Source organism: Colletotrichum fioriniae (genome assembly GCF_027942845.1).
Source record: "Colletotrichum fioriniae strain IMI 355084 chromosome Unknown scaffold_14, whole genome shotgun sequence".
NCBI lineage: Eukaryota > Fungi > Ascomycota > Sordariomycetes > Glomerellales > Glomerellaceae > Colletotrichum > Colletotrichum fioriniae.
The window spans coordinates 619,303-647,211 of record NW_027076850.1 but is presented as its reverse complement, the minus strand read 5'-3'; the positions used below and the strand labels follow the sequence as shown (position 1 = coordinate 647,211).

Genomic DNA, 27,909 nt, shown 5'->3' with positions numbered 1-27,909 from the left:
ACGCACGCCTCGGCACGCCGTCACGACCATCGTGCGATCAGTTGTTGTTTTTTGCCTTCGCCTCTCAGCTGCTCTTGCGGCCAACCTGGATGCCTCCAGGGATGGTGATGAGGAAATTGACCAGGTCCACTGAGTTGCCTCCGCCGAGTGTCACGTTCAATGCCTGGGCAGGCGTGACCCCGCCGCTCTGCTGTCGAGTGCCTTGGTCCGCAGTTGTGAAGAAACGCTGCAAAACCGTCTGTGCCGTTGTCGCCGCCATCAAAGTTTGCCTCTCGAGAATGAGAAGAATTGAGACGCGGGCAAAGTCCAAAGTCTCCTCAGTGACTGTGAAGGTTGGGCTTGGTGCTGGCGCAGACGACACTGGTACCGAGGGGACCAGAGGGGTCTCTGACGTGGTTGTCGTTGGCACGGTCGTAGGCGGTACCGTAGTTGCCGGCGGTGCTACTGAGGAAGTCGTCTCGGGTGTTGGTGTTGGTGAGGGCACCATTGGAATAGTAGCCCACATGGTAGAGCTGGAAGCATGAATGGTTGTGACACGGAACGGCCCTGTGAGTGTTGTGAATCCACCAACAATATCTGGCGAGGGGAGGATCACACCTCCTGGTGCGTTGATGTCAATCGTGATAGTTGCCGCTTGCCCTGGGAGGATAGTGATGACCTGAACAGGAATCGCGCCCTTGGCATTGAGATCCGTGTCTGAAATGACAGTTCCAGTGCGAGTGGAACGTCCGTCAAATGTCACGAGCGAATTCTGCGCAATGCATGATAGACTTTCCGTGTTGAACTTCGCGAGAATATCGGTACCGTCCAGAGGAACTGTGAAGTTCGTCTGGGATTGTTGCAATAGCCGTGGAACCGCCTGGCCGAGAGTGACATTACTAAAATTAGTCGAGGTAGAGTTCCCCGAGAGGTTGGTTGTGGTGCAGCCTGTTGCTCCCGCCACGGTGCAGGTCTGTCCAGTGAACCCGTTTATACAGATGCAGGAACAAACGTTTTGTGACACGACGTTGGTTCCGCCGTTCTCGCACTTGAGCTGATTCTGGCACTGGGTCAGAGCCGGCTCCGCTGCTGGAGGAGTAGCAGATCGGTTTTTGCGGAATACGAAGAATTCGAGGGGGACAATGATAGCGGCGGCAATGATTCCCAAAATGAGAAAGACGATGAGAATGAATGCCCACAGTGGCAGTCCGCAACACTTTCTACGGCGCCTAGTCGAAGACTCGCCGTCGTTGGATTCCAGTCTGGCCAACGGAGATCCTCTTGCCGCCATCGCTCTAGTCACAGGCTGAGGCGTGCTGCCCCTACTGCCCGGTGCCAGTGGCCACGAGGCTTGAGAGGCTCGTCTGAACCAGCTTCCACGGTTGGGGGGGTTTGGTGTCGTAGCCGCAGGTGGCGGGAATGCGGCGAGCATGTCAGACAGGCCAGACTGGTGCTTGTCACCAGCTGAAAAAACAGTTAGCCAATGCTACCGCGGTGAGCATCGAAAAGTTGACTTACAAGACACGCCAGACATCTGCTGCTCCCCCTCTCGCCCAAATGCCTTCTCGTCTGGCCACGTTCCGTCATCCATCTCGAATCTACTGGCAGGTCTTCGTCCCCGATCGATCAAAGCAGCCAGGCGGGTTGCTCGTTTGATGAGATCCGGTAGACTCGTCATGCTACCCCTGGATTCCATTTGCCTGACTGAATCCATGTCGAGTCCGAGTTTGGGTGGTCGTCGAACGGCCGAAAGGCGGTTGTACGGTCGGGGTGACGGCGTAACCTTCCTCAATTCTGCTGGATCCGTTGCACTGGCAGCGGCAAAAGCGCCTAGCATAGCGTTGGCCGAGATCGATGGGGTCGTGGCGGTGGCTGCTGTGGTAGGGGCCGTTCCTGAGGAGCTGGAAGCCTCATAGTAAGCTGTACCAGCGTCAAAAGGACTGACGGGAAGCTGGAAAGGAGGGACTGGCGACCGCCGCGGCGACTCTTGTTCATTTAGTACATCCTGCGGCATCGGGTCTCCGTTGCTCGGGGCTCGGTTCATCACGATTGAAGGCTTCGACATCTTGCCCAAGCTAGCACTCCGAACAAGTTTGCTCTCGTCTCCTGCATCACCATACGGTGATCCTGTACCGCGGCTCATTTGACTGTTTTCATCCTCGGTTGAATACGCGTCGTCCTCGTAGAAGTCGTCAGGATATCCTGGGCTAAAACCTGGTGATTGACTGCCCCAGCTCTCAGGCATAGCAGCGCTGGAAGCGAAAGAGGTGTGAGACCTCGACCGAGGACTCTCTTCGGGAATCGGCGAGACGAAAGAAGCATTCGAATAAAACGATGAGTCGCCTCGACGAGAGGATGGCGGAGGACCCAGAGTTACGCTCCGCCTTGGTGGTACTACAGGTTGTGGTACGGCGACGGGTGGCAGAGTCGACGGCAAAGGGAAGTCTGGAATCGATCCGACTGAAGAAAGTGATGATTGCGTGTGTCTTGATGACGGGGTAAGCGGTGCGGATGAGACATCTTGGCTCAGCGTTGATTCTCGCCCGCTTTGTGGGGTATATTGAAAAACGGGAGTGTGATCCTGGACCCGGGAACTGTCCAATATTGAGGGTACTCTACTTGGGCGCGGAGGTCGTTGCGGCGGTGGTCCACGGCCCGGAGGAGGTCGATAGGGTTCCGCATCGGGGTTGTTCACGGGCGATGGAATTGGTCCTGGCAGTGGCCATTGTGGAATTTGTGTCGGTCGGGAGATGGCAAGCCCGGGGCTGCCGTCTTTATTTTGCAAGCCATTCGGTAGTTGAAGTCTCGGTATCCGTGATGGTGTCGGCTCGACAATTTGACGCCGGTCTGAGACATCCGTAGGGCTGTCTGGATCTTCTTCCATTATCGGGAACCTCGTAGCGCTCGGCGGAGAATACTGTTCCCTCGGGAATCCGGCATGAGCCCGCTCTCTCGCCCGCTTGACGGATCCTGCAACTGGCGGTCGATCCATATCTCTTCCATATTGGGGTTGACTCATTTAGTACTCGTGAATTCGGTCCAGCGACATCAGAGTTTCGTTTTCCTCCTGACTTCCTGTTTTCCTTTTTTTCCTTTCCAAGATGCCTGCGCGTCCAGGCACGACAATTACACCATTCGCTCTGCGGTATCACCTAGGTGCAGCTTCTATGACCGTGGTTCCTGCGGGTCGCCGATGGTACGGTGATGCGGTGGCGTAGCTGAAATTGTCTGAAGAGACGCTCGTATATGCTTGCGGTGGCAATATGACTTGCAGCAGACGACGCAGATTCGCGGACAGAAAAGAGCGGCTGAGAGTTAGATCAAACGAATGGCCGCTCAGCTCTTATGCGAGGCGGTGTAACTGCGTTGAGGTTGAAAACAGGACCCAGGCCTATTATGAAGAATCGAAGTCTAGAGCGACGCTGAAGTGCAGTCGGGTGGCGAGGTGCCCAAGGAAAAGAACGGAACGGAAAGGCGGCGAAGGAATGAAGTGCGTACACTGAGGTAGCAGGATAGCAGATTGCTAAATGGATTAATTAGAATGGCAGGGAATGAAAAGACGCGTTGGACGATCTATGGTGCAAATGTCCAGGTCAGCACCGGATAAACGTGAGGGGATCTGAAAGGAGGAGAGGCGAAGCAGAAGAGAGAGAGAGTAGAAGCAGCACGGCCACTCAAGGCAAACTGGCCCCCCAGTAACAGGTACAGAGGATTTCCGGTGGTTCGGGAGGGTTGCCTCAAGTCGGCCGCACCCTTTCCAAGCAAGGAACACCTGAACAGCCGGGCCACGGGTAGGGGGAGTCCCAAAGGGGATCACGTACATTTGGTGTTTCGAGACTTGGCCTTTGTCGGACGTGATTTGCCCAGTAGGCAAGATTTGTGGTTGCTTTTGATAGAGAGATGAAGAGAGATGGGATGCAATTGTGACGGCTGTAGATAGCGGACGGATTTGTTGATTGAGTGATTGAGTAAGTGAGAGACTGCGGTGATGAGAATGACTACAAAGTGATGGCATCGACGTCGGAGCAAGAGACAGCGCTTCTTAGCAGCAGATGCTTCGACAAACAGACGGGCCAACGCAGTCGTCGGCGCAACAGCAGTAGCAGCAGCAGATTGCAACTCTGACGACGGACGGAAGAAGAGAAATCGAGTGGGTGAGACGAGCGCGGGTGAGTGCACGACACACGATGGGTCTTGCGGTGCTGTAGAAAGGACTGAGAGTGTTTCAGACGGGCGGAACGGACAGGGTGTGTCCGGCGTCGGGGAGGCAGGTCGTCTCCGGGGGGAACCTAGTGACTGACGTCTGAAGATTTGGAGATCAAGAGACAATCAGGCGAAGAAGCAGGTCCGTGGTGGATTCGATGGTGATATGATGTGCGAACTGACAGGCGAGGTCGCGTGGGGTAACGGAGCGTCGATGATATGCGTTTGCTTCAAGGCTGAGTGATGAATTCCGTGGCGACGGTCCGGTGAGAGATACGGACAGTCGTGAGAAAGAGAAATGATGGTCAGAGAGGTTAATGACGCAGGCCTTGTTGAGGTTCTCGGACGGGTTGCGGCAGTTAGTCTTCAAGACAAAAACTTATGTCCGGTTGGCGGCGGCAAAAAGGAAGAAAAGACCAATGGCGGTCGATCAAGTCGACGAGATTGGAAGAAGAAAAGAAGGTCGAGAAGTGAAAGATGTGCTGTGCCGGGCGTGTGAGTGTGTGCGTACGCAGTATGCGTGTGTGTGTATGAGTGAGTGGTGTGTGTGACCTGGGTCTGTGTCTGTGTGTATTGGATTGGTTGGTCGGCGGACACACAGATGTACGTATCGTGACGGGATCTGATCTGTCGAGGCAAAGCAGAACAGACGGGCCGCGTGCCTGGCTGGACAACCCGTATGTGACAGCTACAAGCGATGACTTACAAGAACCAGTATCGGTAGGGTTGACTCGACTGGTCTGCGGCAACAGGTCACAACCGCACGGAAAGGTTGGTGGAGGTGGTCCCGAGACGGAAGTGAAGAAGAAGAGAGAGAGAGGTGAGTCGGTCGAGACGGGACAGGAGGGATTAGAGAAGAAGCGAGGAGGGATCCCCAGAGATCAAAAACGAGTGGAAGCAGACTGCCAGAAGAGAGCCGGGCTGGGCTGGGTCTGAATCCCAATCTAGAGTCTAGAGACGGACGGGGGTGGGATTTTGGGACGTGGATTGGGGATGGTCTGGCCTGAGAGACAGCCCATTCAGCAGAATCGGTGCAAGAGGAAAGACTCCACTATCCACCGGCATGGAACTTGACTTTGAAGTGGGTGAGAGAGGAAGACCAGGGGTGATAGTCGGTGTTTAGAGAGTCTGTGACCCTTTCCCCCCCTTTGCTGTTACTGTTCGTACAGACCTTCACTGCAAATTTCGTCCTCTTTTTTTTTCTTCTGCCTCTTCCCCTCTGCAGGTTCAGGTCAAGTCCGGATAATGCGCCGAAAGCGAGCGTGGTAGTATTACTATTCGTCTGTATCGGTACGAATATGCTATCTAAAGAAGCGCAGTAAGCATGTAAAGTACCTTGAAATGGATATCTCACCGTAACATGGTCACGTACCTTGCAGGTGCAGCAAGCACAAGCACACACGTGGGGCACTGGGACGGGATTGCGCAAACGAAGTGTCCAAAGATATCTGAAGGATGGAGGCAAAAAACGGAGTATTGCGCAGGGAAATGACGGGTGGGGGTGTGGCCGTTGTAGAGTGACGCCAACATGCCCCAGCTTTGCCTGACTTGGTCGAGAGGCAAGAGGCCGTTGAAAAGGTCTCGTCTCAGTCCGTATCAACGTCCGGTGCTATCGTTCCCCCTTGCGGCTTGCGTTGATTACCTTTTGCTTTGCACGTGCCTTGGTGGGAAGTACTACTACAAGTGTGGTAAGTAAGGTAAGTAAGGTGAGAGGCGGGTAGCACAGAAGCAGTTTAGCACCACCAGTTAAGCAGGAAAGGACACGAGTGAGGCGTCGATAGTCAAGCAAAGGCTGCAAAGCCAAGTCGCCCGTCGCCCCAAAGGTTGATGGCATGTCTTCAAGGGCTGCCCCTGGCTTCAGACTGGCTTCATTTTTTGGGGACAACGAGATCCCAAAGTGGCAGATGGGTAAGGATTTAACGAGGCACGGCTCATCTTGGGAGCTGTGGTTGACGCTAACACGACCGTTCCTGGTCCTTCCTGGTCGTCGCTGCCATCCTGGCTGCAGATGACAGGGGTGGTAAAGAGAGAGAGAGGGAGGGAGAGAAAGAAGAAGGAAGGACCATTGGCGAAGTCTTGACTTGCACCGGGCCGTTCTTGCAAGTTGCTCGCTTCACACTTTGCCGTCTCAAACGCAGGCAAGGCAGTTGTTAGTTCAACGCTCCTGCTTCGACTCTTTTCTTCTCCTCCCCTCCTCTCCCCTCTGCTGCGTGCCTTCCCTGGTCTGCCCCGGCTGGAGGGGTCACTCTCCGTCTAATCCCTGCTCTCTGCAGTTTACATGTGGGTCAATCTGGTCCAGTATGGGCCAATGATGAGCGTATCAGGCTTAACCAGAAACACTAGCGCAGGCACGCACCTCAAGACCCTTTCAATCCCTGCAAGAGCGGTCCAGATGGCCCGATCTGGGGGGGAAACCTCAACTCAGCCAATTCGTACCTTCTCAGTCACTCAGTCCAGGATCTAGAAAACTTCAAGTCGTCTTCCGTGGCTGTTGTAAGCTTTTGTACAAAGTTCCTTCGCCTTTGAAAAGACTTGTTCGTCGAACGCAATGACCGATTGGACAAGCTTATCGCCCGACTCGGCATCGCAACAATATCGTTCGAACCATCCGCCGCGGCGCAGCCCTCGACGCAACCTCTTCCTCCAACGTTCCTGCAAACTACGGCATGTTCGGTCTTATTCGACGTTTTTTCTGCACCTGTCAGAATTGCCGTTTGTGTGTGCATTCTTCCAAAAAAGCAAAGTCGAACCGACCTGCAACTGGAACAAGCCACTTGCACCTCGGTTGCTAGCTCCTTGATGCTCAACTCCGGGGGGACTACCCCCAAAACTTACGCTACAGACACCTACCGCTTCCACTTTCAAATTGCCATTGTCGAATTATCGCGCCCAACTTCTAAATATTCTGCAAATGCCTACTTCCGTCCGGCTCGTCTTCAACAACATTCGAGGGACCATCCCAACGCCAGATTCATCGCGCGGATGACCACATCCTACTACTACCTACTACCGCCATCCCGATCAGGGAGACGGGACGAATTGAAACGTCACGTTCCTTAAGCTGATGTCTGTCACAGAACAGAATGAGAGGAAAATACTCCGAAGGTGGCATATGGCCTGATTGCGGCCCTTGAAGGATGGGCCTATCGGTGACTCTCCGTCGAAATGATACTCGACTTGCGCAACCAGAATGCCATTCCTGTGCTGCCGGTCATCAGAATAACGAACGCCTCACGTTCCAAATCTGTGACCTGGGTGTTTTTTGAACAGCACCACGATACAAAACGGCCTGCCATTGATACGCCCGCGCAACCAGCGGAAGAATGGATATTCAATTACCTTTGCCCTGTGCTGTCGCCCTGCACCTTGGAACCCCAGGTCCCCGGCACAAGAACGCTGATCAGCATTACCTTAAAGGCAACTGAGCGGGGGTCTGCCTGCGGTGTGCAGCTTCAGAGTTCCTGCAATTATTCTGCCTGCAGGAACATCTTCTACTGTACGCGATCCGTCGACCGCGTGCTGATTTTTGCGCCGGCATCTCTGTACCGAAAACACCATTCTGCGACCAGCCTGTTCTTGGCCTACCTGAAGGCCATCGGACCGCTGCCACTGCATGCGCAGAATTGCAGACCAAGGGGTCGAACAAACACATCGGTCGCCTCCTGTCGCAAATCCCACGGCACACATCGAGATAACCCTGATTCCTGGATCAACTCGTCCAACCAGTGTTGCAGCGACAAAAAAAGGCACAGAGAACAACGCCAGGTTGGCACGCGGCGCGGCGCCTCATTCCGAGTTAGTTCCCACCGCCCGCAGATGCTCTTTTCCTCCTACAGACTACAGCGGTGCAGACTGCAGGTCCAACGTCGAGTTCTAGACGCGTTTCAGCTGTCGCATCCACGCTGCAGACATGGAACAGGGCCCAGGGTCAGATCTCTTTATCCCTCACAATGGCCTCAATTGGCCCAGGTCAGTACGGAGTATGGATACAGATACTAGCAAGAGAATGCCCTGTTGGCTGTTGCATGCCCTGGAGTCATGGACCCTTTGCGACCCTTTGACAAGGAACGACGCCGCTTCCAAGAGAAGGGCAGTCATTGGCACGCCTATCTTTGGGGCATTCGGCTAGATCTTGTGAGTTTGTCAACACCTCTAGGTCAGGTCTCTTACGAGCATCCGCTGAGGGTGTCGGCAAAGCACTGTTACCTCTTTGACCCCAGGCGAGCGCTCTGGCATAGGATTCAGGCACGCAGAACACGGAAGTGTGCGACGGCAAGGCCGCATGAGAGAAACTTCAGGCACACGACGGCATTGTCCTTACGCCTACCTCCCGCGCGGCTTGAGCTCAGGGTCTATGCCTCCTACCATCTGCTACCGAGGCAGCCATTTCTAGATACGTTCTGCTTCACATCAACGGAAGAGAAAAACTCAATGACTGCTTCCACTGCCCGTGTCTCCGCAGAATTTGAATAGCCGTCCTCGACTTCTCATTTACACGTGGAACTTTGGGACGAAACGAAACAATGCGCCGACAGTCACGCGGGTAGGCCATGATTTCCCACGGCGAAGAAAGATTTCGGCCTGCATTACGGGGAATTCGTTCTCCAATCTTGACCTCATTTTCGGTCGTACCTATCTGACCGGCACGTCATCTCCGACAAAAGCCGCCAGAAACGAACTGTGTTCTTCCGAGGGCAAACCATACAAGCGCCAGTGCGATGATGGAGTTTGACTTTTGAATTCAACAACCCTTCAAATCTGGGCCAGCCTCTAATTGGCAGCTCGCTAGCTCCCGTGCCTGACTGTCAAGGTCAAACCGTCCGGCCCCACGGCGCCGACTAGCCTCCAGTGTGGATATGCCTTTACAAGGCTCGGGATCTTCACCTCGATATCACAGTGGGTAGCACGTTATCTATTCGCAACGCGACACACAGATTCCAAGAACATTTGCTCCCTTTGGACAATGGCCATTAGCTTGCAATAAACCGCAATGACAGGCTTTCCCATTCCTCGACTCGCCAGCGAAGTCTGGCAATTGGTTTTGTTTGCTGCTGTACTATTTATTGAAGGGGCTTCAAATGTCACACTACCAGGTATGGATGATGTACATCTCTTCCGGATTCCGAATTGGTGGCATCCACATGCCGGTCCCCGAATCTCATCTCCAGCCTGGGCGAACATTCCAACGAAATGTCGATCGTGTCAAATCAGTAGGCTAACTAGCTTGCGTGCTTGACTATAATCTTCTGGAAAACTCAATCTCTGAGCTTGAGTCGCATTTTCGATCCCCTTGCCGTAATACGCGCTAAATGTTGTGCATGCCCAGATGGGTCCTGAATTTCTAATTGCGTTTTGCACAAACAGACTACTGTCCAGATATCAAGAGGCTGGTTGGTTTTCTCCTCCCTCTGCTAATATTTGCTCAAGACGAACAGCAATTGGCATCATCTATCAAGGTTTCTGACAACTGATACATGGCGACTTCTTGGCGCGTGCGAAACTCAAAAGTAATATTACGCGGAAATTTCGTCGCTATGCAAACTAGTCTCTTTGGCGTGGGTCTGTCAACGTGATTATCCCCAATCGTACGATAATGCGTACGCTCACCCATTGTCAAGAATTCAACGCTGAAGGTCGTCAACTACTGTCACCGTTTATGTTTGGTGTTGTACCAGAGACGGTGATCGGCGTTGACGATAGAAAGATATCGAAGTTTGGACGATTTGCCTCGAACACGACTGCAGAAATGTCGACATCGTCACGTGAGAGAGACGAGGAAAAGGGCTCTCGCTACTGTACTCACTGCGAGAAGACTTAGATATGACATCATTGAGGCTCGTTCTCGGAAGGTCCTGAAGATATATTCTCCAGCGCTGTACTTGTCTTTCAACGTATGGTTGCCTGCCTTCTTGGACAACTTCGATCTTAGAAACACATGGCACACTTATCTGAAGAGTCGTCTGCGGCCTTTGACCTCAGTCGCGTGTATCTTCACTCCATGATCCGGCCGTGGCAACGCTCACACCCCTGATAGATATCTCAAATCCGTGACCGTTGTGGCGGCGTTCTTCCAGCAGCCGGCTCGGGCGATAGTTCCACATTCATTGTTGACCTCTCCCCAAGTCATGTATAAGACGATGCCCTGTCCGTTCTGGTTGCTTCCACTTGCTTTGTGGAGCGTGTGTAGAAATCAGATTCATAGCTATGACTCTGAGAACAAAATGGACGTTTTCCAGCTGCGGTGCTTTTCATTACATGCCGGATGAAGCCATATCGGAAATACGTCTCGATGAGAATTTGGTTATGGGTGTCGAGAAGATTTCGCATTTGTTGCCCAATTGCTACACACCTGGCGTCTGCCATAGTGAGATATCGGTGAAGCTTATTCAAGACTCGTCGCCAAATCTCAAGGCGTTGCCTCAGTCGTAAATTCGCACATTGAGAAACACGCTCGACTGGAGTAAGTAAGGCTTTGAATGATACCACTCTGTTCCACGTCTGTCACTAGCTATGACACATGGATATCTTTGTAGATTTGTACATATCCAAGCCAAATCAGAGAATCCTGTGTCCCGAGGAGCTTTACTAACCATGACGGCTAAGTAGACAGTACTTCTATCTTCTCAGAGATGTTCTCTCCCAGATCCAGGGCGACTGAGTGCCATACAGCACGTGCAGACTTGCTATGAGCGCGGTATCATGGCTTTCAGGGCATGTATCTCGCAATGATATCACATTGCGATTCTTCAACGGGCTCATTGAGCTTTGAAAGGTGGCTGAGAGTATCTTGCATTGCATTATGTACAGGCCGTGCCGTCAACAAATTCGAAATTCTGTACCCGTGAGAGCAGATACACATCTCGGGCAACCCGTGAGTCTCTCATCCTGATGACTCCCCTTGCCAGTTCTTTGCACGTTCACTTCTCAAGCGCCTTTCAACGATTATGAGGCGATGTTCACTTAGTTTGATCATATTCAAACCGCGCCTAAAGTGTTCCTCTCCTTGATGACCTATTGGGCCGCTGCCGGACATTTGGCCATTCTTGCTGCGGACGAGGTATAGAGGTTGTCGCAGATGTTGGTATGACGGACTTGGAGAGAGGGTAAGGTCAATGGGGATGATGGGCAAGACGGCATTTAGGGCTTCTTCTCTGCCAGCCTCGTGCCTTGATCTAGATCCAACGTCTCTCGGGCCACGTTCTATTATTACGTCCTGATTGTAGCATCGTCGCACTTCCTATGACATCGAGTATGAGAGGATGAAAGTCATTACGGGTCGAAAGGCGTGATGACTTCCCACTGCCCGTGTCTGTGAAGACCCAAAGAAATCCGAGCATGACCGCAATTCATCAGGATTTCATGCTGATGAGCAATACGCGAGCACGGCGCCTAGCCTTATAGATGCTCCTTGTGAGAAATGTTTCTTCTTACCGAGGGAAAGCCCGTTTTCAGCGACAAGTTACACGGCTCGAACCTCTCGAAATGAAAATGGCAAGGCAGATCAGTCAGGTAAATCGCTCTCACTTCCCATGAGCGAAACCGAGATGAGTGCGACGCTTTTATTTCTTTTCTGCCTTACCTACCTGCCTACCTACCTGAGGCTACCTGTGTTCAAGATGGGACCCAAAGCGAAAGTTGACCAGCGGAGATGGCGGAAAACGACAAACTCACACCGGAGCGGAGAGTCGGTAGAGTCCGGAGAGCGGGAATTGCGTGATGTGCAATTTCCGGCGATCCCGGGCGGCCGGCCTGGAGACTTTTCGGAGGCCGATAGGCGGCGGAAGGCGCCGCACCCACTTCCCAGCTTACGAGGTCGAAATCTTTTACATTTGGTATTCTACGAAGCACACTAGTAGCCAAAGAAATAGCCCGCAATAGTCAAAGCCGGTCACTGCTCAGTATCTGGGGAGGACTGGGGGTGAGGGAGAGTCATTCGACGGCCAGACCGAACCATCGAGACCAACTTGAACCATTTTCCAGCCAAGAACCCACCCGTTCGGAACAGCACAGCCCGAGCGAGAACAGCTGTTTCTATTCTGGCAGCGTAGGGGGTAAACTTGCAAGGCGAACAGTAAGAGAGAGGAAGAGAAAAACAAAAAAAAGGGGGGCTAGCTAGGTATTTTGGGGCCTTGGGGGTGGGCTTTGGTGACTTTCTGTATCACGATGATACGGCGACGGGGTTTCAGACCCGGATGAGACCCCTTGCTCTGAGGCGCGCCGCAGGGCTTTGGCTGAGGAGTGACCTAGCGGTGCAACGATGGAAAATCAATAGCACCGTCCAAAGATCCAAAAGCAGCACCTAGTCCCTTCTTTTACCTACCTACGTCTTCGGCCCGTCTGCTCGGTCAAGAACCAATTATTCAGTGTGGCAAGGGACTCGAGCACAAGCAGTATACGTCATGAAGGCAGCTACAAAGATGCTCAGTGCTCGTGCTGAGGCCTGTCATTGTGAAGAAGGGAGCAGATGTTCTAAGGTAGTGCAGGGATAGCAACGGCGCGCTTAGCATGCTTAGCATTGATGCGTCGAGGTAGGCACAGAGAGAGATAAGGTAGGCGAAAACTCAAAGAGACAGAAGAGAAGGAGCACATGATCCATGGGAGCTGGGGGGAGAGTTTCTGTATCCTTTCTGGACAGTCAGCACGGACGACGCTCATGCCATGCGACTCGATACGTGTATGGGAAGTCTTGGGAGGTTGGCCCCCGTTGGTAGTCGCCCGTTGCCGCGTGAAAGTGGTCTGGCACGGAGGCGGCGGAAAGTGGAAGAGGGAAAGAAAAGTGGATATTTAGGACAGGCGAGCAAGGTGAGTGGATGATGGTGAGTGCATGGTGAAGACCCGGTGAGATGTGCCTGAGGAGGCAGACCGATCGACCTTTCGCGGTGCTTCTATAAGGGAAAGACAGAGGCATAGAGGGACGAATGACATAATCGGGCTGAGGGATGTGCAGCGCTACGGCATGACCCTTGTTGGCCTCAGGCATCAAAGGCTCCAGGAAAGCTTACAGGCACCGAGGAAAGTCCCCATTCGTCTCCGCAGGTTCCGGATAAGTCACTCACCACCCGCCGGCACACGCAATCGCCCGCGAATCCCCCGTCCCTTGAGACAGTCCAGTCACCTGCCTGCCCTGTGTCGTCCCGAGTCCGTCCCTTTTAGCGCGTCCCAAGCTGTCCCCGATTGCCCCTCTCTGTGGTGAGTCCCTCTCTCCCCCCGAGCAGTGGGCACTGGGCACCCACGCACCCAGCAGACTAACGCCACTTCCAGCACCTGATCTCCATATTTTTACTGGGTAAAGGCCCGTACCACTGGGCTGCGTCAGCGCAACCTGCCCTGCGTACCGTGGTTACGAAGTGACCGACACACGCTACCACTCTGCCTGCTGCTGCTCAGGTCCCTTTTTACTCCACCTTAACCCATTGACACGGCACTCATGTCATTGCACCTCTCCTCCCACTCCAACTTCAAAACTTAAACCTCCCTTCTCCTTACCGTACTTATCGACCAACTTCGACCCTACTCTCTGTCGAAACAAAACACTTCCATCACCATACAGACCCAAACGAAACGTCCCCCTGTATCATCAAAACAGCCAACAAACACATTGAACGATACAGCCTTCGTCAAGATGTTGTTGAAATCCCTCGCCGCCGCCGGCCTGGCGATTACGGCCACGCAAGCCTTCGTTATCGTCCCCGAGATCTCCGAAGCCGACAACGAAATCGTTAAAACCCTCCCCTTCGTGGAGGCTTCCTCAGATGTAGGCCTTGCGAGCCACCGCGTCAAGGTCGACTGCCCCGGCTGCCCCCTGACGATGCGTCAACACGATGGCCGCTTCCACACAATGACGGACCTCGACAACCATCTCGAGCTCACCTTCTCCATCGAAACCGACACCACCGGCGTCGACCACCTCCTCGTCAACGACTTCGAGCTCTACCCTAAGCCTGCCTCGTGGTACAAGGCCCTCCGTGCTCCTCAGATTCCCGACTTCGCAGAGGCCGCTACCAAGCACCCTCAAAACGCCGACCCCAACACCCCTCAGCTGGGTTACAGCTTGGGCGTCCGCCCCATCGCTAAGGATACGGAGCAGGAGCTTGAGCTCGTCGAGGTGGACCTCCAAATCATCGAGGTCGGAAACAGCTTCGTCGCCGACGTCCCCAATGTCCAAGTCAAGCTCATCAAGTCCCCTACCGGAAGCCTCATGATCGGCAATGTCGAACAAACCGAGACCTCCGTCCCGTCTCACAAGGAAGAGGAGGACCACGAGCCGCCTGCCGAGGACTGCACCACCTTCTACTGCAGATGGCGCGCCGCCATTCTGAGAAACATGCGTGGCATGAAGTGCGGAGGCCGCAAGCACGGAAGCATGCGCGGACAGCACCGTCACGGACACCACTCTCACAACGCCGGCCAGATGAGACACCACCACCACACCTGGGGTCAGCTGGCTAAGAACATCACCTCCCATATCCTGCTCCCGATTCTCATCGGCATTGTTGCTGGCGTCAGTGTTAGCATGTAAGTCATCCATTTCCCCCCGTACCCCCCGGTCGTGTGACTACCTTTCCCACGGATCCACTAACATGACATTTCAGCATTGGCATGATGGTTGGTACCTTCGTCGTCTGCCTCTGGCGCGTCTTCGTCCGCCGCCAGGCCCCCTTCGCCCGCCGTCACTGCCGCCGCCGTGCCCGCAGGAACACGCATCGCGAGGCTGGTGCCGTCGAGGAGAAGTCCGAGCTCATGGCTGAGTCCGCCGACCTTCCTCCTTACAGGGATGACGAGGAGGAAGTTCCCAAGACCGAGACAGCTCAGGTCTAGGAGAGCGACATCATATTGGAACTGAACTTCAACTTGAAACTCAACTCACGTGCGAAACTGATGATACCACTTTTCCTTTTACTCCTTATCGTTGCTTTGCAGAAAAAATAACAAACACAAGAAATCACGTATCGAACAACCAAAAATTGGACAAGAGAGGAAACCACACATCTCATAAAGAAGCGGCGTTTTTGTTTTTACTTTGATTTGTTTCTAGGAACCGGATTGGCAAAAATGAGGAATCTTTTTTCAACACGCATTGAGCGTCTTACCGAATGCTTTTGATGTGCTCCGTTTGGAGACGGATCGTGTGCCGGAAGTCTACACATACACCCTCATTTTCCCACCAAGCGTTATTCTTATCAAATGGACGCCATGATAGCTGTAAAGGAAAGCATCGGGGACTCGAAATCGTATTCATAGGCTTCCCAAAAACTTACATTCCTTGAATTGATTCCTCTAGGCGAGCTCTAATAGCAATACTTCCTCGTCGTGATCTTGTACACAGCTTCCAAAAGGAAGCTTGCCTGTAACCTTGCGGCTATGTGACGTAATCCCCCATCCTCCTTACAGCAGTACCACGCTACACCACATGCCTTTCCAAAAGTCCAAGCTCTCTAGGAACATCTCTCTCTACAGTCGTCGAGGAGCGGGAACATTTCGTCCCGAGGTAACGCATGACGGAGGGTGGGAGTGAATTATCATGGGATGGAAAACTCTACCCCGAGAGTGTTTGTTTGTGTGCTCCCGGGACGTTGGCGTCCGCACGTATCTCCCGGTCGTCCCGGTGCTGATCACCACCACTACCACCACCACTAACACCTTGATACCGGGTATCAAAGCCGATTTGACAAAAAGTACCTTTCCTTCTCGCTCAATATGCGTTGGCATAATTTCCGCCGGGCTGGGATGGAACAGACTTCAGTTGGGGATTGAGCCCAGTTGAGATTTCAAAGATTGCTGCCGCACAGAGGGTGCATGATGGATTGGGTGTGTACATCGTAAGGGGGAGGTGGGTTATTTGAAAGAACCAGCCGTGATGAGAGTGTCATAACAAAAGGGCGAGGTGGAAGAAATCAGAAAAAAAAGTTCTTCTATGGTCGTGGCTATAATCTCCTGATGCTCATGCTGGGATTTGAACTCGGGATTTACTTGTACGCGCTAAGCCTGTCTGTCGTTCATTGAGTAGCCTCGTTTGGCGATCTTCACTTGCTGGCCGCGAACCCAACTACTGAACCCGTCGCCCTATACGGACGCCTGATGTGCTGGTGACGGGAATGGGAGAGTTGGACGAGTCATATGAGGGCTTGCATTCCTGTGTATTTATCTAGGTGTACTCATTCACGGTAGTTGGCGTAAACGATTATCGTAAGAGAAAAAGGGGCATGGTTTGCGTGCGGGCCAACTTACTTTGCCTTGGTGCAGTAGCGTAAGGGGTTCGAACACAATGGCTGGTACTGAGTGGGCGTTGAATTGAGTGATAAACGAGAGGGACCCTCACTGTAGCTGTTTACCCGTATACTCATCGCAGTCTCTAATCACAGCAGGCCAACGCCGTCCGACGTGTGGACAGACTTATACGAGGAACATACTTTTGGCAGGATTTACGCTTACGTACGGATGGTTCGCACACTTGTCATCATAATCTCATCTGCCTTGTGGAACTCAAGAGACGAACATTTCAGCATGGCCAAAGTATGAGTTGTGATGCGTGAGAATGTTAATTTGACTTCTTGAATCTTTCCGTCAGTCTATGTCTTTTGTCATCAAAACCTGTCTGCCCTCGACACATGTAAATGGGATTCGTGGTTCAGGCCATCGCTGTCATGATCTGCCACATATGCGAGGGAACGGTGCGCAGAGTATTATGCCTCTCAGGAGAGCGCGAGCAAAAGGTATACAGTAAGAAAGTGAAAAGAAAGTAGAAACGCCCCATCCTGAGCAATTAGTCCCAGTTACAGTCGTGCTCTGCCTCCTCAGAAAGCCAGCAATGAGTCCTGAGGCCTGATGGAGTAGTAAATGGTCAAGTAGGCGCCCTTTTTCTCAGAATAGGCGAATGAGATGTACGAGTGCGTGCCTGTGGTCTTGTTCAGGTCCGAACGAGGGCTAATCAAAAGAGTCAGTATTCATTGAAACAGAGAAAGGCACAAAGTTCACTCACAAGCAACGAGCCATGTCGTCTTGGTACTTCTCAGCGACGGCCCAGCCCCTGGAACGGAAGGCCTGAGCCAGGTTTGCTGAGATGACGGCGTCGCTGTCGGCGTACTGCCAAAGCGGCACGTATGCCTTCACCTCGGGCCACTTCGCGCCAGGCTTGAGCTCAAAGCCGTAGCAGATGCCCTTGTGGAGAGTGTTCACCATCTTTGGCTCCTTGTTCCAATCATCGTCGTGAGGCTCTGCCTCGTTGTGAAGTAGATGCCAAATGCCTTTCAGAATCTCGAGGCCCTTCAGTGTCGCCTCGTCCTTGATCTGCCCGCCGAGAGTCACCACATTGCGGACGACGTTGAAGGCGTTTGACCGGGTGCGAGCATACACCTTAACGCGGGCTCCTTCGGCGGGGTCGATGCAATCCAGGGCGATCATCTCTACCGGAATGGCAAATGGGCAATTCTTGAAGTACTCCTCGGTGGCGTTGGCAGACTGGGAAAGGTCGGATCCCCGCGGTGACAAAGTGCGGATCGCGTCGAATGTAATGTCTTCCGTCGAGGCACCCGTTGCAATATGCTTGAGGACTGGGAAGAAGTATGCCTTGAAAACAGCCTTTGCACCATCCAGGTCAAAGGCAAGGAACGATGTTGGCGCACGAGTTCCCTTTGGGAGTCTGGAGAGAGCCATCTCTGACTCCGCCTCCGTCAGGAATAGAGCGGACATGAACTGCTCAAACCACCGTGTGTCCACGCCATGAGATACCATACGCAAAGCAGGAAGGACTGCAGGAATGATCTTCTGTGCAAATGGATCTGATGCTGAGCCGCCATGGCGACCCATGGGCTCGAACGAGAACCGAATCGAAGAGGAGCCCGAGTCGGTGATGTTCCACGATGGCTCGAACGGAGAGCCGTCGGCAGTGAGCAGGGGTTTAGTCGGGGCCGTGGCCGGGTGAGGACCCATGCACGGGACGATGATCTCCGAGAGAAGCTGGAGGTGGGCGGCACGCTGAGCCGGCGTGTATGAGCCGGCGGCCTGCATGAAAGCATCCAGAGTCTCGGCGCAACGAACATTCCAAAAGTCTTGGTCGGGCTTGTGAATATAGATGGAGCCTTGTGCCGGGAGGCATAGGTCCTTTTCCTGTTTGGCCATGGCCCGAGGGGACAGGACTTCGGACTGACTGAAGGTCATGGGTGACCTCGGTGACCTCAGGGCTCTGGGAGAGAGCTGAAGAGGGAAGGGTGACCTGGGAGTGGCCGTGTAAGCGGACGCTGCCATAGTGGGAGCCATTGTTGCGGTGAGCTGATGCAGATATGGGTATTAGAGAAGTGTTTGCGAGATGAGGATGTTCTTCGGTAACCCAAAATCAGAGAATGGGAAGACCGCCCAGGACATTATATCTCTGGTCAGGTACTTCCAACCCATCAGAGCACCACACTCAGCTGCGATTGCCTCAAGCGGCTCTCCCAAGGCTGATCCTGAAACCGTCTGTCATCGCGCAGGTGGCTGGGTCGTTACGGCCTGCCGGTGCTCTGCAGGGACAACGGTAATCCAAGACTTTGGTGAAGACAGGATGGGCCAACATATGGACCCTGCCGAGGGCGTGGCAGTCCGGGGACGCATGGCTGCCAGTCGCAAGTCAACTCGGTCTTTGCAGTGAGGCCAGCCGTCTGGTAAGGTCGACGGGGAGGTTGTCCGCTGTCAAGAGCAAGTGTACCAAAGGGTGTTCCTAGGCCGCCAGCCAGTTGCATTGAGGGTACGGACACTCTCTCATGGTTCCCCCTCTGCCGGACTGCCATATTGGGCAACCAAACGAGAGGAACCCACTCAAATTCCGGTGGTGTGGTCCGGAGGCGTCGATCGGGACGTGAACTTGTCCATGACTATTTTGCGAGGAGAGAACGGGCCTCTGAAAGGCCCGCGTCAGCTAGAGATATTTCGCATTCGTTCTTCAGCCGGATAAGGTGTCTTTTCTGGCGTCACTACTAAAAGAAAAGTGGCTAAAGATGGCAATATGTGTTTTATGACGAAGTATGCGGATGGAAACCATGGAACACAACGTTCGCACTGTCAAACAAATCAGTCAAAATGCAGGCTGCGGGCTGCGGCTGCACATGGCAACTTACAGCTACATGCTAGCATTGCTTTTGCGAAAAGCACAGCTGCTGTCACAACCAGCAGAACCCAAGGCCAAGGCCGCAGTGTCAGTGTGTCGGTGAGGCGCAGATAGGATAGAAACACCGTTTGACGCCGTCCTACGCAGTAGCAGCTTGGTGTGGTCTTGGCAGGTACCAGACATCGAGATAGACTCTTAAGCTTTGATCGCATCTTTCCTTGTTGAGAAAGTAGACTAAGAAATCTTACCGGACACCCGGAGGATGGAAAACAAAATGGAAGATGCTTTTCGAGACGAGGGGTGTGTGAGAAGCTTCGAAACCTGGCTTCCCTGGAAGGGTAGAAGATGAGATGAAAGGTCCGTCCTCGGGCATCTCCCTATGGAGAAGGGCATCGTTGGAGAAAGTCTGGACTTTAGCTTCCGCAGAGGGGCGCACTAGCCGAGGTGATCGGTTTAACCTGCAAAAGAATGCAACCTGGTGACAGCTTTTGGGAGACTCATGCGGGAAGAACTCAATGCGGAAGATACAGCTGTTGTTGGGGATGACCGGTGGTCTCGAATTCGGGAAAGCAAGCGAAAGGTTGCATCCAATACCCATCGAGCAGCCGGAATGCCATCTTGAGAATTGCGTAGATCATACTGATGGATTACGGGGAATTGTTTCGGTCAGCTGGATTTTCGTGGAAAGCCAATTCAACCTCTCCTTCGCAATCACTTTTTGTGTAAGGAAAGGATAGGTCGGCTTGATTCAACTACAGAACCCCAATCTGAGACGGCCTGCCAACTTGCTTTTTCCACGTGGCTTCATGTTAAGTGGAAGCTGATATTCAAAGGAAGCTGCTGGGCCGGCTTTTAGCTTGTGCATAGAATCCAGTGGCCATGGGAGAAGGAGAAACGTGGGCGCAATTGCGCTGCCACGGCCCGAGGCTGCGCGGGAGACAAGGGAGATCAAGGGCCATATCTGCTCGAAGCTAGCAAGTCGGAAATCGCTTGTAATCCTCTCAGTCTGTCGACCGTCTCAATCTGAGCACATGGTGCCTTCGCATGTTTCCTGTCCTCATACTGGGTATGAGGATATAGCATGGACAAATGCCCAGTTGACATAAGAAAACAGACGTGCCGAGGAGGTGTGATGTGTCGTTCATGATAGCGAAGTTGGCTTTGTAGAAACGTCTGGCCGTAAGAAGGATTTCAAATCAAGCGCTCGGCTGAGTTAAATTTCTTGAATCTGCCTGCCGAGAAAGAGTCGAGCAGTTCGTGACCGAGGCCTTCTGTAGACCAACAGAGGGCCAGCTTACGCTCTGAGGACATTGTCTGCGGGCTCGGCAGTGACATCACGCCGCATCGACGTCTTCTGTGCTTGGGTAGGGGGAACGCTCAGAATACAAAGATATAAGGCTTCCATGCTATGACTTGTCTGTGGCTGTATCGTCTCATGCTTACCGTGGTACTCCTTCTATGGAAGCAGATAAGCGGGCTGTGGGCTGAGGAAGAACTCGAATGGGCAGAGTGCTGCGGCTTGAAATTTCATGATGCACCGAAGTACAGACCAACCGTCCGAGCTTGCGTCAAAGATGATGTTCTGGTGGAGTGGGGGTTGCTGCTAGTATCCCGTTGTTGCGAGGGATACTCGCATCCTGCTGACTTAGGTAATCGAAAGTCAAAGACCCTCCTCGGGCCGCATGTTATATATGTAGGCCTGCCGGAATTATCCATGTTAATCTACAGCCCCAGATGCTGTTTTTGTCCCGGGTGCTGGCCAGTTGGAAGTAAGCATGTGGTCTACATGTCTCATTATCTTGGTGCCATGGTATGCGGCCCGTTTTGTCATTCTATCTCACGCAGGTTTTTTGTACTCAGCCCAAGTATTCCATCTCAGCGCTACAGTCGGTTATCAGTTACCACGTCGACCTGGTAACGGCCGGTCATTCAGGCAATAGAATAACTATATGAAGCGAGGGGCTCAAATTTGCCATGAATCAAAGGCGGCACAGTTTTCCAAGGTCTCAATGTCGGCATCATTGCAGCTACGAAATCCAGAAGCTGAAGCTTAGCTGGAGGTTGTCTTACCATTGAAATCTCAACAACGGGCTTGAAATCCTGGGAGATTGATGAGTCGCCCTGGGACCAACCACAGATCAATTAGAATGTATCTGATCTGGATCCATGATATTTGGGCTGAGAGACCGAGACATCCACGCCGCCTCTTTGTCATCTCAGATCTGAACTTGCGAGCTATACAGTACATACCTGCCCCTTCTCCCTTATACCAGGCTGAGAACTAATCAAAATCGTTACCTGGTGAATAAGCCCTGTGATACCATCAGGGCGGAACTAACGATTCCCTCGGATAACTAAAAACAACACACATATCTATTACAGCCAACTTTCATGGTCTCTTCTATCCCTTTTGCTTTGACATGTAGACCCCAAGTTTCCATCGTTTGCAGTCCTGTGAGGACATCCCTCGTCTTTTTGAGTTCTCTAGACGATTCGGTCGATACATGATGCCTTCTTTTTGGCTTACAGTCTTCTTTGCCATAAGCTATGCCTTCAACGTTGTGCTCGGTCAAGGGACTGCATACAATGTTCCGCCCATGGCGTATCGGGGATGCGGTATGCTGTACAACACCGCCGTGATAATAGTAGCACGAAACGCGACCGACAATGGACCGCAGGTTTGCCAAGATCTATGCATAGCCAATAGCAGGGACTTCGCTCTCCTTCGCGATACATATTGCTTCTGCTCTTTACCTGCGGCCGATGTCAGATTTGTTGACTCGGTTGGCGTTGTTGACAGCAATTGCAACTACATCTGCGGCGAGGCTCCGCCCACAGGTTCTCCTCCTGCAAACTGTGGGGGAAACACGGGTAACCAGCTCTTATACTCTGTATATGGCACGAGAGCGGTGCCTGTCGGCTTGTTTGCTGGAACGACGACTTCTACGACTTCTACCTCGTCTTCATCGTCCACTTCGTCGACTGCGTTCTCCAACATCACTACCTCATCCACCTCATCGACTTCATCCTCTTCGTCCACTTCATCCTCAACAGACCCTACCTCGTCCACCTCGTCTTCGTCTACTTCATCGGCATCCACCACCGCAACCTCTTCACTCACATCATCCCCCTCGTCCTCATCTATCCCTATCACATCAAGTTCATCCGACATTTCCACGTCTAGTGCCACATCTACCTCGTCTTCATCCTTATCAACAACATCCGACTCTTCTCCTTCGACACTAACCTCACCCTCGTCCTCCTCGTCCTCGACTGATGCCAATTCTGTAACTTCTGCCTCCCCTACTTCATCCTCGACAACATCTTCGACATCTCTATCATCTGCTTCCTCCACGTCAACATCAGCCCCATCGTTGACTTCATCTTCCACAACATCCACCCCCTCATCCTCATCAACTGGAACTATTTCAACCTCTTCCTCCAGTACTACTTCTTTGAGCACCTCGCCTACAAGTTCGCTTAGTAGCACTTCATCTCCCAGCACTGTTACATCAAGTTTGTCAACGAGTACCTCAGCCATGACGCCTGTGACCTCAAACATTATCTCAGGAACATCTAGCACCAGTGGCTCTTCTAACAGTTTTACAACAACTGGCTCTATTTCCAACAGCGCACCAGGAAGCCTATCAACTTCAAATTCTGCCTCCTCAACCCTCTCATCATCTCTGAGTACAACCTCATCTTCGACAAGTCAGTTCGCAACGACCAGTGTTTCCACGAGTAGCCAAGCCACCAGTTCCATCAGCACCCCGAGTGCAACAGCAACAGGCTCCCCTTCTGGCTCAACTGGATCTCAGACGCAATCGGGCATCACTAGCACCTCGTCTTCCTCAATATCGTCACCAACCGCGAGGCCATCTACAACAAGTTCTCCTGTCCTCGTTGGGCCCCCCTTTCTTCTTACTGTCTTGACGTCGTCTACCAGTACGACTACCTTATGAAATTTGGCTCGGCTCTCCATCAGAAATCAGAGGAGGATAATTGGCGACGTTCATTATCGTGAACTTCATGGAAGCGACTATCATAAGCCACGCCCTTTGTCTGATGGTTGTCAGTCAGAGATAGAAGGGTTGATCGGTGTTCCTGGACTGGGAACACTCGACATACATCCGTGAAGTTCGGCGTGTCGTTCGAATTGAATTCCAAAAGCGGAGTGTCACCAGTCATGAGGGAAACATTCATCAAACCCTGGGAAATAGAAATAGAAATAGACATGATCAAGCACTGGCGTCCTCGAAGTACTCACGAGAAGAAATCAAAGGCAAGGAACTCCTCTTTTAGACACAAATCATGCACACTGGCCCGCATTAACTCCACCACCAACAGACGATAAAGGCAGAGGTAGCGACGTGTGCAAAGAATCTACTAGATCCTGTCACCATGGAAAGCCATTGTCATTTGTGTTTTTTTTTAATCTCAATCGCCAACGTCTTCATCGCACATATCTCAATAGCAAGGTGTGGACATCCGGCTCTCAAGTCCGATGGCCGACTAAATCCCGCATGTGGGCCGTCTTACACGTTTGCCCTTGCTAGCCCAAGCGAATCCGCACATCGTGGATACATATTTGGCTATTCCCGCTTTGAGACACAACAAGCATCTGTAGTGTAGTGGTTATCATCCTTGCCTTCCATTCGCTTCCGACTGAATAGCAAGGGACCCGATTTCGATTATCGGCGGATGCATACCAAACCACTTTTCTCTTTTGCCTCGCGAGGGCTTCCTTTTGTCTCTTGGCTAGGTAGAGCCATGCAGTTTGAAATCCAGTTCAAAGTGACAGCAGAGGGCTTCCCAGGTTTAAATGATATCTCCTCTTGCTTAGGAAATACGCAGTGACAATTACGTCGTTCCCCGTGGCGCATACAGCCCTTACCATTCTAGTAGACTGGCAAGTTCGTTCATGTTCTTGCTCTTCGTCCTTCACAAAACTCACCTAGGCCCTTCAAATCTTGAATATGAATACAAGCGCCCCAAATCTCATCCCAGGGTATCTCCCCTAGCATTTCCGAAGTCATGCTATTTGCTGCTGTGGCCAAGATGGGTTCAGGCAAAGCCGGAGATGTATCTCACAACTTGAACTCCAAGTTGACATCAGTTTCCTTCATTTTTCAAAAGAACAGCTTCGAAGCGGCGTCATGCGTCGCTCTCATCCGTCTGCGGTTAAGTGCGGCGGCCAGGCAAGCAGGGAACTGTATGGCATCGCGAGTTAATACAAATCAGGATAGGTCCGGCGGATTGCCTCTGTCTTTTTTGAGCAGCTTGACACATGGACTCTATCGTAGACAATCTGCACCTTTCCCTGCTTCTGTATATGTTGCGGCGAGTCTGCCTCAGCATTTGGCCCCCCCCCCCCCCTTTTTTTTTGGGGGGGGGGGTCTGATCGTTCTGTCGTTGACCTCACTTCTCTCTCCATTTTTTGTCGAAGCTGTGAATAGTCAAAGTTCTTCGCCACCCAAACGATGAGATTGATCCCCGACATGTATCTGTCATCAGTACCTGGAGAGTACTTGAGGTGTGTGTAGTAATATAATATGGCCTGTGGATGTGAGGGCGTCAACCCTGTTTTTCCTCACACGTCCTCAGGGGACCCGGACAATCACCTTCCGGACTTGTCTTCGAAAGCTTCAATGACGAAGTACATCGGAGCCAAAGTCTCGTGAAGTAAGAAAAACTGGCAAAGGCGCATGAAGAGTGATCGGGCCCGCGAGGTTCAGCCCCTCGGCAGAAGGCTGACGGGAAACCGAGCTCGTAGTCCCTGAACTCAAGGCGCAAAGATTTAAGAGATGATACAACTCAAGTTGCCCTATCCACACCTGAGGAGTACGGCTCGTCTCCATAAAGGCGCTGAACCTATCGCCGTTGCCTACAACCAGTCCAACTCGGGAGGCGAGTGGCGTAAACGTCATTCTGGAGGTCCAGAAACGAATGTTCACAGCCATAGCTGAGACGAACCGAATGCTCTCTACCACTCGAACTTCGTAATTGAGCCATCCTAAATCGCAAGTTTCTTGCTTAAACATATATTTACAAAAATCCTCCATGTCTACTTCCCTTAGTAACTAAAGCTCCTTACAAAACCAACCATGTACGACAGATCAAGGTGACAGTAGCCGGCCAAGTCCCTGATATGCCTCATAAGGTTGATTTCAACTCGGTTCTACTGAGTGAAACATTGGCTAGAACAAGCTGCCAACATATTCTGACTGGTCTTTGCGATACAACCAACTCAGCTTGAGGTATGTTTTACGAATGAACCCTTCCTTGGTACTATGGGCCAAAGATATACAAGTCCCTCAGCCAGATACTGCTCTCTTCTTAATCAGGCAGAAATCGAAGCCTCTGTAAGCTTTGATAGGTTCCGACTTGAGAAAAAAAAAATATATACCTGGATCCTTTGACAGGAGATATAGCAGTCGACACCCTCAAGCGGATTTCGGGTTCGGATGACTTCCCGGTCAAATCGTCTCCTTCGCTTTTTGGGAAGAGAACAACTCACGGAGGTACATCCCGGCTCAGTAGGCCGCAAAGAAGGTTATGACGCGCCAAGTACTCGCCTCGGCATTGTGGGATGCCGAGATGAGGAATCAGGAGCCCGTCTACGGTCTGCATGACTAGTCATGCAATACCGATATGAATAGTCTAAGACTAGAGTACATTGATCTTTGAAGTTTCCCGGAAGGAGGTAGCTGATTGTGCCATACCGACCCTTTCGATCAGAGGAACCTAACACCAGATTGACTTGATGCTTGGCGAGGGAGAATACTAGGAGAGAAGAAAACAGCACGAAGAGCAGACAACAACACTTGTTGTCCATCAAATCCTCGTCTTGGCATTGCTGCTCAAACCTAGTGAATCCGTCTTGACGAGACTGTCAACCCGTACGCCGGCACACAGTACAGAGTCCATGCAAGGCCAATCTTCACGGTGGAACGAAAAACACGAAAACCACGCAGCCCAGCAAAGTCTCCCGGTCCTCCCGTAGAACAGCAGACCTCCTTACTAGAAAAGGAATGTGGAGAACGCTCCCGACGCCGAAATGTCGTCAAACTTCGGAAGTGCGTCCAGGAGCGGAGTTGTACTTCACCCACTCCGTCCGGAAGGTCGGACGCGGGTTCGCGTTCCCACCCCCACAATCCCGGAGCAGCATCCGGGAGCGGGTTAGACGGGATGGCCCAGGAATGGTAAGCTGCGCCAAGCCGTCAGCCGTTATGTGTTTCCCTTGCCCACATTCCCCCTCTTGTCAGCTAGAATTCTCAGCTGTGCGCCCCCTCAGCCGCAACGCAGTTATATATTGGAAAAATTTCTCGATTTCATCCAATGAAAGCAAGCCCCGAGCAATTATTGAGGAAGGAAGTGCTTGTAGCTCTCGGGAAAGCTAAGGGCAACCTAACACCGCGACGTTAGGGCCGATGCCACGGATAAAAGTAGAGTAACTGCGATCGTAGAACCTTCTCTGTCCTCTGCTCTTCCATACCACCCTTACGCCCGCTGCTCTTCACGAGGAGGGCGGAGCGGACAGCGGGAGCGGCAGACCGTGGTCATTTAGCCTATCTGTGAGTTCAGCTGGCTAAATCATCATGAAATAGACGTTCCTTGAGAGAGAGAGCGGCTGAAGCGGCTACGGCCGGCTTGCCCGTTCCAGCACTTACACCCGATGGAACATGCGAGGCTTGAGCTGCACCCTGGAATCCCACGATAAGCCCTACGGTAGGGCTGGTGCTGGCTATGCTGGCGCCATGTCGGCGGCAACTAGGCCTTGGGTATTCTCGGAGCCAATCAGTGATGTGCGGTAGTCTTCTCAATCCCACGGCGGCGGAGGAATGTCGTTGGACGGAAGCTGGGGCTGAGCTAGAAGTTCCAACGGGGTGTGATTTTGTGGCTGACTGTGCCTGATGCGGCCACCATAAGGCATGTTCTCCTCGCAACTTGCAGCATATACGCTTGTTTGAGAGTAATACTCCTGCAATCAAATATGTGGCCGAGTGTGTTCTTCCTGTGAGACTTGATGACTGTTTTTGAAATTCACAGCGGCAGGAATATCCGCGACGGCTTTCAGTGCCTTTGAGCGGCATTGCTGGCCCGATAGAGACTTCTCTTTTCGCGGGCTCCAAGGTTTGGTATGCCCGCCGTCAACGGTACTGCAGACGAGAAACATTCCCAAAGCTGCCTTGGGATCGTAAGATCGGCAACATCCATAGATCATTAGCCGTAAGCCTTTGTCAGCGATCTCTATTTTTATGTGAGAAATGTATAAGCTTAAAGCGAAGCAGGATTTTCTCCGAATGGACGAATTCGATACGCTCGGGAATAGGCGTGATCCTTTTGCCACTGAGCTCATAGCCTCTCTTCGTCTTTGTTTCGAGCTGTCGATCATGGTGAGAGGGTTGGGAGAATGACATCCGAGGACCTCCATGGTCATTCTTTTTTCCCCCGCATAGCCGCTCGCCTTCTGAGCCGCATAGTTCGATCTTTGATCGGTTGTCCGTCGGGAGGCATACGACGTTGGTGATGCTACCATGACCGACTAAGAACAGTGCTCAGATGCGAAGCAACAGGATGAGCCTGCGAGCCTGGCTGATCGTTCGATTACGATAGAAAGTTCTGGCAGGTTCATCCCTCGAGAC

The 27,909-nt window shown here is 52.4% G+C and overlaps 4 protein-coding genes and 1 non-coding gene across 5 annotated transcripts; 2 read left to right on the top strand and 3 right to left on the bottom strand.

Annotated features, from left to right (window-relative positions):
• Nucleotides 1-64: 64 nt before the first annotated feature.
• N0V96_010344 (uncharacterized protein) lies at nt 65-2,122 on the bottom strand (the record flags this gene model as incomplete). Its single annotated transcript, XM_053194700.2, has 3 exons — nt 65-829; nt 992-1,443; nt 1,498-2,122. 3 exons carry the CDS (start codon nt 2,120-2,122, stop codon nt 65-67), a joined length of 1,842 nt encoding a protein of 613 aa, XP_053047869.2.
• An 11,682-nt stretch (nt 2,123-13,804) lies between these two features.
• N0V96_010343 (uncharacterized protein) lies at nt 13,805-15,000 on the top strand (the record flags this gene model as incomplete). Its single annotated transcript, XM_053194699.1, has 2 exons — nt 13,805-14,697; nt 14,775-15,000. 2 exons carry the CDS (start codon nt 13,805-13,807, stop codon nt 14,998-15,000), a joined length of 1,119 nt encoding a protein of 372 aa, XP_053047868.1.
• A 1,976-nt stretch (nt 15,001-16,976) lies between these two features.
• N0V96_010342 (uncharacterized protein) lies at nt 16,977-18,438 on the bottom strand (the record flags this gene model as incomplete). The annotated part of the gene is made up of 2 exons (XM_053194698.1): nt 16,977-17,106; nt 17,162-18,438. The coding sequence occupies 2 exons, from the start codon at nt 18,436-18,438 to the stop codon at nt 16,977-16,979; spliced, it is 1,407 nt and encodes a 468-aa protein (XP_053047867.1).
• A 3,635-nt stretch (nt 18,439-22,073) lies between these two features.
• Nucleotides 22,074-22,805, bottom strand: N0V96_010341 (uncharacterized protein; the record flags this gene model as incomplete). The annotated part of the gene is made up of 1 exon (XM_053194697.2): nt 22,074-22,805. One exon carries the CDS (start codon nt 22,803-22,805, stop codon nt 22,074-22,076), a length of 732 nt encoding a protein of 243 aa, XP_053047866.2.
• A 1,076-nt stretch (nt 22,806-23,881) lies between these two features.
• On the top strand, nt 23,882-23,970 carry N0V96_010340. Its single transcript has one exon. It is a non-coding gene; the product is annotated as a tRNA-Gly (tRNA).
• The last annotated feature ends 3,939 nt before the right edge of the window (nt 23,971-27,909 follow it).